Genomic DNA, 8,845 nt, shown 5'->3' with positions numbered 1-8,845 from the left:
ATAATGCAGGTACTGGATGGGTATTCTTGGATGTGGCTTCTGATGTTCATCTCGGGGGTGGGGCGCAGCTTGTACCTCTAATTTTGCGTTCCAGTCTGAAATGATTGCTTGTCTGTTTGCTTTATGCTATGCCAAGCAATGTGGGTATTCCTTTTTACAGATTCTTACTGACTGTTCTTTGGTGGTGGATTTGCTTCGATCTCCGATTCCCAAGGATATTTCTGTCTGTTGGATTCAGCGGGAGCTTCTGGAAGTTATTAGGACTTTGGTTGTGTGTCATGTTCAGAAAGTTCCCAGATCTACGGTTGCTCAAGCTCATTGTTTGGCAAGGATGGCGCATCGGCGTGATTTACTTTGTTTCCGTTTTTAGTATGTTTGTTGTTTGTTTTTTATAAGTTCTTTTGTAAAAAAAAAAGAAAAAAAAAAAAGCAAAGTTAATAAATAGTGTCAAAACATGTCATCTAATCGAAGTTAATAAATAGTGTCAAACAATGTCATCTAATCGAAGTATAAGTTATTTACTTTTAGATACAATTTACCAATGGGTTTATCTTTATATTTTTGTAAAATCATGTACTACGTAAAATAAATGTTTAAGAAAATACGAAGTAAGCAAAGAACGTTTTTCCTGTAAATTGCTCAATCAAAAATTATTTCCCACATTGCATTAGTTTATAAACTAATTCCCTGAATATTGTCCATGTCCTGCTACTTGTGTTCCCTGCGGCCCTGCCCACTGATGCTTATTATATTTCCTTGCAAAAAAAAGGCATACATCACATCTTGAGAATGCTCAAGTACACCAAATATCATAGCAACTTCAATGACTCAAAAATCTAAAACTAATTATGGGGAAGGAATACAGGCCACAACGCAGCTTGTTTACGATGGTGAGAAGCTGGTGGTCACCGTGAAAGGCTATGGAGGAAAGGACAATGGCGGTCGAGTTTTTTTAACATTGCTCTTTTTTTTTATTACGCCGCTCTGCTTTTTATTTATTTTTATAAAAAAAAAAGTACTACTTTTGTCTATAGAATAAAATGAGGTGGAAAAGAAGAATTGGGTGTAATTATTGAAAGTTTGAAAGAATTAAAAACCGTTGTATTTTTTCTGGGTGGAAATGAGCTAGATTAAAATATAAAGTTAAGGTTCATACATACCACGCTTTTAGGACTTGTTCTCTTCAACTTATTTCAGATACTTATTGCTTATATTTCTTTATAAATTCAGATCATATCAGACCAGATCAGATTTTTTTATTTTCATTTACTTATCGCTAAATATCGTTAATTTGTGTATTAAAAAAATTATAAAAATTACATATTTAAAAGTTCATGATGAGACGAATCTAATAAAATCCATTTTGATGATGTTTTTATTTATAGATTAGTAATAAAATGCGGTCAAAGTTTAGTCAAATTATTAAATTAGATAAAATCAGACCAGATCAGACCTTAAAAAATTCAGACCATATCTACTTGTTTCAGGTGAAGAGAACAAGTCCTAGTTAGGTGACATGCCACCGTAATTAGAGGGCCACTTGGGGCCAATACAAATGTCTAGATTAGAGTCATCAGAAGGCAAAATATTAGCTAAACTAAGTAGTACATTAAACTGAAGTAGCCAATCTTGATCAGGCATGTTGCTGGTAGAGGTAAGGGCAAGCTCAGACTTAGCATTCCTGGCAATGGAGTCCACCTGCTTCAATCTTGATCTTGGGACAAACACTAGAGTTGAACCTTCGCACTATTGAAGAAGGTCATGCATATCATGTAAAGATAACAAGCTTCATCAGAAGGAGTGTTATGGTTATTAATGCCAATAACCGATTTTGACAATCAGAATAAATCACAGCATCAGACCAATGTTTAGCTTGAATCAAGTAGAGGCTGCCATAATTGCCAAAATTTCAGCAATTAAAGCAGAGGGAGCAGTGATATGTCTAGCTATTCCACCTAGCTTATTAGCAGAAGAGTCCATACACAAGCAAGCTATACCAGCAGATATAGAGGAGGAGGAAAAAGAAGCGTCCACCATAAGGATGTGGTTGGCAAATGGGGAGGTGGGGAGGGTTGGAGATAGCAGGAAGGAGAAGAGTTAGAAGGCTGATCCACAAGGAAGGTAAGCTCAAAAGAAAGTCTTTTCAGGAAGGTGATAATGGTAGGGATAGAGATGGAGGATTTTTAGAAGATCCATTTGTTTCTCCTATGCCATAGTTTCCAAGAACAAAGAGCAAAGGTGGAGCACCAAGGCTGCTGCAGAAATTAGTGGACTGAGGAAACCGACGGGTTTTCTTTCAACCAAATTAAAGTATTGGACTGAGAGAAGAAGGAAGGGGGAGGGGATAGATCTTACCACACCTCTAATGATATAGGGCAATCTCTTAAGACATGTAGGATAGTTTCTTCATCTGAAGGACAGAACTACAGAAGGTGCAGGAAGGAGAGGAGGTGATGTGTTTAGAGTAGAGAAGGAGGGAAGTTGCCAAGCCACCTGCCATAGAAAGAAAGAGTCTGTTGGAAGGAGAGCAATCCAGGTCCTAGATTTGGCTCCATATGTCATCAGAAAGATGGTGAGATTGGCTATTCAGCTAGAGGTGGTTGTAGGCTAACTTACAGTCAAAGAAGGATCCCTTACTAAGCTAGCAGAAAGGAGAGTCATCCTTGTTAGGGAACATGGGAATTGAAAGGATTTTGAAGATGATATTTGGAGGGAGGGAGAAGGAAAGATTCTGGAGGTTCCAGCCTTGATCAGAGATAATGGCATTAAGCTTGAGGTTCAGTTCATGCTCTGAGATGGGGCCAGCAATTAGCTCCCTCAAGGGACCACAACCACTCCGGTTATCATGCCAAAACAAACAAGAATTTCCATTTCCCACCAGCCACTGTGTGAAGTGAGCATAAACATCCCACCCTTTACCTAGGCCTTGCCAAATGTGAGAACCCTTCTTGAAGGAGGAAGGTCGGGTTCTTCTACAATACTTATCTTCGATGATTTGAGAGGAGATGTTGCTAGAGTTGTGAATCCTCCAGCACAACTTAGCAAGAAGAGTAAGATTTTGAGGATGGTGTTCCCTAAAGCCCAGCCCCCCCCCCCCTTCCTCTTTGGGTCCACAAAGATGATGCCAAGCAATGAGAGGGGACTTCTTGGAGGATTGATCAGAACCCCAAAAGAATTTATTACATACTTGATCAAGTTGGTGGCAGGTTTTCTTAAGAAGGAGGATAGCTTGCATAGAGTATTGAGAGATGCTTTGGAGGGATGACTTGATTAGAATGGCTCTCCCTGCTTTGGAGAGGCAATTGGACTTCCAAGAGGAGAGTTTGGACTTTAATTTGTTGACAATGTGGTTAACTTGAGAGGGTGAAGGTCTCTTGTCTGTCAATAGGAAGCTTAGATACATTCCAATATCAAAGGTGATGGGAATGGGAAGAAGAGAAGAAGTCCTTGATGTGATCCGAGGCATTCTTGGAGAAGAAGTGGCATTCTTTGAGAAATAAAAACAGTTGTTAGTGATTGCAGTTTTACTCTTTAAACTGCTAACATCATTCAGTACTAGGGGTGTTCAAAAATACCCGACCCGACTGTCCCGACCCGTTGACCCGTTGTCCCGATGTAAAATAGTCGGATATTTTTTTTAAAAAAAATTATTTTTTCGGGTCGGGTTCTCGACCCGAGAAATCGGGACATGGGCCAGTTCGTGTTGTTAGCGGGTACCCGAAATCCCGTTAAGGGCTTTTTTTTCTTGGAATCTTTCTTAGCTGTTAGGGTTTATTTTCTTTCGCTTTTTCCCTCTTTTGCGCTCAGCCATTTAAACTCAAAGCTTTCTCTTTCTCTCTCTTCTATTTCTCTCTTTCTCTCTCTTCTATTTCTCTCTCTCTTTGCTTGGTTTCCATCTATTCTCCATGTTCAATTGTTCATCTTACATTCCTTGATCTACTAATTTCGTTACTCGTGGTTGAAAGAAGATAAAGTGTTGCAATCTTCTCCAAGAAATTTAACCAAGAACATCTCCAAATCCCAGAAGACAAGGAAGAAGTAACATTCCAATGGCGATAATCAAAATGCTAGAAGACGAAGAACTCCAAAACATCGAAAATCTAAATCATCAATGGCGATCTCAACTCGATGCAGCATATTCAATTTTTCAATGGATCTCGTGATTAACGTCATCCATCAATTTCACTTGTCTTCAGAAATGTGGGCCACTTTAAATTCATTAGCACCCATTTCTCTGACTCATTGCATTCATTCATTTCCATGAGTTGCATGTTACAGTAAACCAATAACCTTTTTTTTTTTTTAATTTATTTTTATTTAGTATGATATTATAATCTGTTATTATTCCTCCATTACTTCCTTCTTCATTTGTTTATGTATAACCACTATGATTGTGTGATATTTCTATTATATGCTAATTAGATTATACGAAGTACTGTATGAATTGGATTTTTTTAATTTTTTAGTTTTGTACAGTAGACCTCTTAGTTTATGTTCAGTTGCTTCAGTTCCTTGATACCAATAGCAATTTGTAATAATATGGATTATTTTCATTTCTTAACTTGTATTTATATGGATTATTTGGTATGGAGTAGTAGATTATTGTTCATCAATTTTCACATTTTGACAGTAAATTATTATCATAATTAATTCGGGTACCCTGTGTCCCGACCCGAGAAAACCGGGTACCCGGGGTCGGGACATGGGCCGATTTTCCAACTACACGAATTTCCGGGTACCCGAAAACCCGGGTATCCGGATTTGAACACCCCTATTCAATACTGCTTAAAAATAAAAAAAAAATAAAATAAAATAATAATAATAAAAATAAAAATAAAAATAAAACCAACATGATATCTAATCCTAAGTGGACAATACTTTGGAAATTATTTTTTAAACCGAAGCAAACACGGAATAAATTTTAATATAAGCTATATTGATGGAAATCATTCAATTGAGCTCTATTCCTAAGCTGGCCAGTGGCTTTATGGTTACTATTTACTAATGTTGATGGAGTACGAGTAGTAGAATGTAAAATTTCAAAAAATTTACCAAAAAAACAGCAAAATGTACCCGAAGTTAGCAAGTAAAATACAGCACTTACATTACGATCCAAAAAGTAGAGAAATCCAACATTCTCTAATTCAATTTGTTTCACAAAATCTCCAGTGTTTCAACTAATATTAAACCCTAACTACACTCTGGGTAAAATGCTAAATATGATCGCAAAACTCTAACCGAGAAAAAAATTGGCTCCATGTAAGAGGCATGCTTCTAACCCACTTAGTCAAACAGACTGAAACCCATGTCCTGCACAAAGTTGAAAGAAAAAGGTCAGTTGAAGGGGAAATGTGCTTAAATGAAGCTTATACAAAAGTCGATAAACCAGGAATGAAGCGCATATGCACTCAATATAAATGAATTCAGGAGGTAGAAATATTACATCATCGGATTCTTCCTTCTCTTCGACTTTCTCCTCTTTCTTAGACTCAGCAGCAGCTGGAGCAGCAGCACCAGCGCCACCAGTGGCAGCAACAGCAACACCGGCAGCACCACCAGCAGGAACAGAGGCCAACTTTTCCCTACCAGCAGCAACAAGCTCTGTAATGTCCTTTCCGCTCACTTGGGACATGAATAGCTCAATCTTCTCGTCATCAGCATCAACACCAACTGTAACACAAATGCAAAATTGCAAGTTAAACAAAAAGCACAAATTACAACCAATAAACTATGAATCACCTATTCACAGACACAGTCTTGTTTCGAATTCCTAACAGATTGCAACACCAATCATATAATTCGACATCAGAACAAGCAGCAAATTGCAAAAACCTGAGATGAAATTGAGGATAAACCATAGCATCTTCCCTCGTAAACCGTTATTCAACAGAACTCTTTGATCCATAGTATCTATTCCTTGACCATTTCTCTTTTATATTTTTATCTAATCCAATTCCTACCACTCTGTAAAATACTTGACGTTATCTATTGATCAGTTCATCAGTTCAAAGTCAGAAACAGGGGCAATCAAGTCAATAAGCTTCAATCATTGTTTCATCCCAAAAAAATTGTTCTATCATTCTCCATTTATTGCATTATTATTGTCATATTCTCCAATCATCAGCAAACAATAAGCTCAACGACGTAAAAATGGTAATCAATCTGTTGATCTACAACAAATTGAATCAACCCATTCATACAAGTTAGTTTATGATAACTTTATATCCCAACCAAATATGAGAAATTACAGAAAATTATAGATAATATCAAAGACATTAATCCTGATCACTCAAACACCAACACCAGAATCATTATCCCCAATCATTAGACAATCTAAATCTTCAAATTCAACAAAAATTAAAACATCACATTTTCCTAATTAAAGAGAAAAATCAATCAAATTGAAATTAATACTTAGAATGTTGCAAACCCAATAATTTGTTCAACATTTATACATCAAGCTAATAAAAATATGGCACAAATTCTTGTTAAATGAACTAAATTATCATTAAATAGCAGTAAAATACGATGATTAGAGCGTACCTGAGTTGAAGATAGCCTTCAAATCAGCGGCAGAAGGAGCGGCATTGCCACCCAAACAGGCAAGCAAGTAAGCAGCGACAACCTTCATCTTCTTCCTCTAATAGAAGTGCTGAACGAATTGAGGAGTGAGAAGAAGAACACACAAAGGATCTGCAGAAATTTTGAGCTCGAGTAAACCCTAATTGAGTTGCAGAGACAAATATATAGTGAGTAGGGTTTTTGTGTTTTGGGTTTTTCTTCATTTTTTTTTGTAATTTGGGCTGTTATGGTTTTCGGCTTTTTTTGCATGGTCATTGCTCTCTCAATGGGCCTTGGTTTTCCTTCTTTAGCGATTTAGTAAGACACTTCATTTTATAATTCTTTTCTTGAAAATACTTTCTCTGTTTTTAAACGCATTTTACGGTCGAGATTATATAATTTAAACAATTAAATTAATCAAATAATTTTTACACATTGTACTTATTTCTTTTCTAATCCTAGTGGTAAACAATTTGTAAAGTCTTTCGTTTACGTTCAATAATCGTTGTGTAAAACTGCGTGCCTAAATGATGTGTTACAAGAAAAAAAACGAGGAAATAGAAGTTTATCACCTTGATAAATAAAATTTGTTAATTACATGGTAAAATTGTTAATAAATCAACAACTTTTATTATATATGAACTCATAATTGTTGATATAATTACAAAATTGCTCAATGTATGTATGAACTCATAATTGTTGATATAATTACAAAAATGTCATGTTGATTGAACATTTTTGTTGATTTATTTACAATTTTGTCACTTGCTAAACAAATTTTGTTTATCAACGTAATAAATTAGAGCTCCATTTTTTTATTAATCAATGCAACATATGTGTTGTTAATTTGTTACTAGGTATCAATTCAGGTCATTAGGCCGAGTTTGGTCAGCTCAAACCAATTAAGGCTGAGTTTGGTCGGCTCAAACCAATTAAGGGCTAGTTTGGATTTTGAGTCACACTAAGTCATTGTGCTTGTGCTCATGCAAGTTGTTTTTTTGAAGTTTCAGTTTTGTAGGTTTTTAACTCTTGTAATTTATATGAAATAATTCCTTCAATTTTTTAGTTGACATGTTTTAACTTTTGACACAATTTACAAACTACACTTTGATTTTTTTGTGATTTTTAGTTGCGGCAAAACATATATAGTCATATCTTGTTTGAACCGTCTCAATGTACTACAACTACTACCCCCGTTTCTTATTTGTTGCAACAAATGAATTTTTTATGTCTCTAATACCCTTTGTTGTAACTAATAAAGACAAAGGTAGTTAGGGGTGTTCATAAATCAGTCCGGACCAAAAAAATGGACCGGACAGAACCCGGACCGGACCGGACCGAATTAATCGGTACGGTCTTCGGGTCTTGAAATTCATTTTTCTGGTCTTCGGTCCGGTCTAAAACCCTATAAAAACCGGTTTTGGACCGGACCGGTTTTTTTATTAAAAATATGTGTAAAACCTTAAATAATGGTTAAAATTATTCTTAATAAGCTTAGAAAACTTTAAATTTATGAGCTTTTTCGCACTAAACATACAAAAAAAGACGTAAAAATGACGTTATAACATAGTTTTTCCAATATTTTTTTTGTGTTTTCCTAAACTTTGTAAAAAATTTAGTATTATTTTAAAAACAATTGTAAATCGGTCCAAAGCGGTCCGGTCTGGGTTTTGGACCGATTCTTTCGGTCCGGTCCGGGTTTGGTCCTAACTTAATCGGTCCGGTCTTCGGTTCTTAAAATTCTAATTTTCGGTCCGGTCCGGTCTTGGACCGATGAACAGCCCTAAAGGTAGTATATTTTATTAGTATACACTTTTATAATTTTTACTCATACTTATTAGTTATTACTCCCTCTGTTTTTAAATACTTGCTCCATTTCTGTGTTTTGCACTATTCAATTATCTTACTTTGACTAAGGGTCTGCTCTCATTGACTGAACTCAGCTAAACTGAACTGAACTGAACTGAATTGAGCTGAACTGAACTGAGCTGACCTGAACTAAACTGAACTGAAATGAATATTTTATAAGAGAAGGAAATTAGGAGCTGAACTGAACTGAGCTGAACTGAACTGAACTGAACTGAATTTCAACGTAAGAGAACAGGCCCTAATGTTTGTGATGTATGGAGGAAGTACTTGAAAATAAAAGAAATGTGTCAACTAAAATATGGAGGAAGTACTTGAAAATAAAAGAAATGTGTCAACTAAAATATGGAGGAAGTACTTGAAAATAAAAAAATTATTTAAATTAATTAGAATCATCAAGATTATGAAAATTGAAAAA

At 35.7% G+C, this 8,845-nt stretch overlaps 1 protein-coding gene across 1 annotated transcript; it reads right to left on the bottom strand.

Annotated features, from left to right (window-relative positions):
* Positions 1 to 5,079: 5,079 nt before the first annotated feature.
* Positions 5,080 to 6,745, bottom strand: LOC145623790 (large ribosomal subunit protein P2B-like). Its single transcript, XM_081676659.1, has 3 exons — positions 6,544 to 6,745; positions 5,444 to 5,670; positions 5,080 to 5,310 (listed from the first exon to the last, which is right to left on the bottom strand). Exons 1-3 carry the CDS (start codon positions 6,629 to 6,631, stop codon positions 5,284 to 5,286), a joined length of 342 nt encoding a protein of 113 aa, XP_081532785.1. The 5' UTR covers positions 6,632 to 6,745; the 3' UTR covers positions 5,080 to 5,283.
* Between the last annotated feature and the right edge of the window lie 2,100 nt (positions 6,746 to 8,845).

The sequence above is a fragment of the Chenopodium album genome, chromosome 3 (assembly GCF_948465745.1).
Source record: "Chenopodium album chromosome 3, dcCheAlbu1.1, whole genome shotgun sequence".
Taxonomy (NCBI): domain Eukaryota; kingdom Viridiplantae; phylum Streptophyta; class Magnoliopsida; order Caryophyllales; family Amaranthaceae; genus Chenopodium; species Chenopodium album.
Note: the sequence above shows the minus strand (reverse complement) of the source record. Positions and strands in the feature narration are given on the sequence as shown.

Bases quoted from the DNA above. Each gene is read 5' to 3' on its own strand.
- LOC145623790 (XM_081676659.1), bottom strand. From the start codon at position 6,631: ATGAAGGTTGTCGCTGCTTACTTGCTTGCCTGTTTGGGTGGCAATGCC. The intron at 5,671-6,543 runs GTACGCTCTAAT...TTTGTGTTACAG, and splicing joins GAAGGCTATCTTCAACTCAG to TTGGTGTTGATGCTGATGAC. The intron at 5,311-5,443 runs GTAATATTTCTA...AACTTTGTGCAG, and splicing joins AGAAGGAAGAATCCGATGAT to GACATGGGTTTCAGTCTGTT.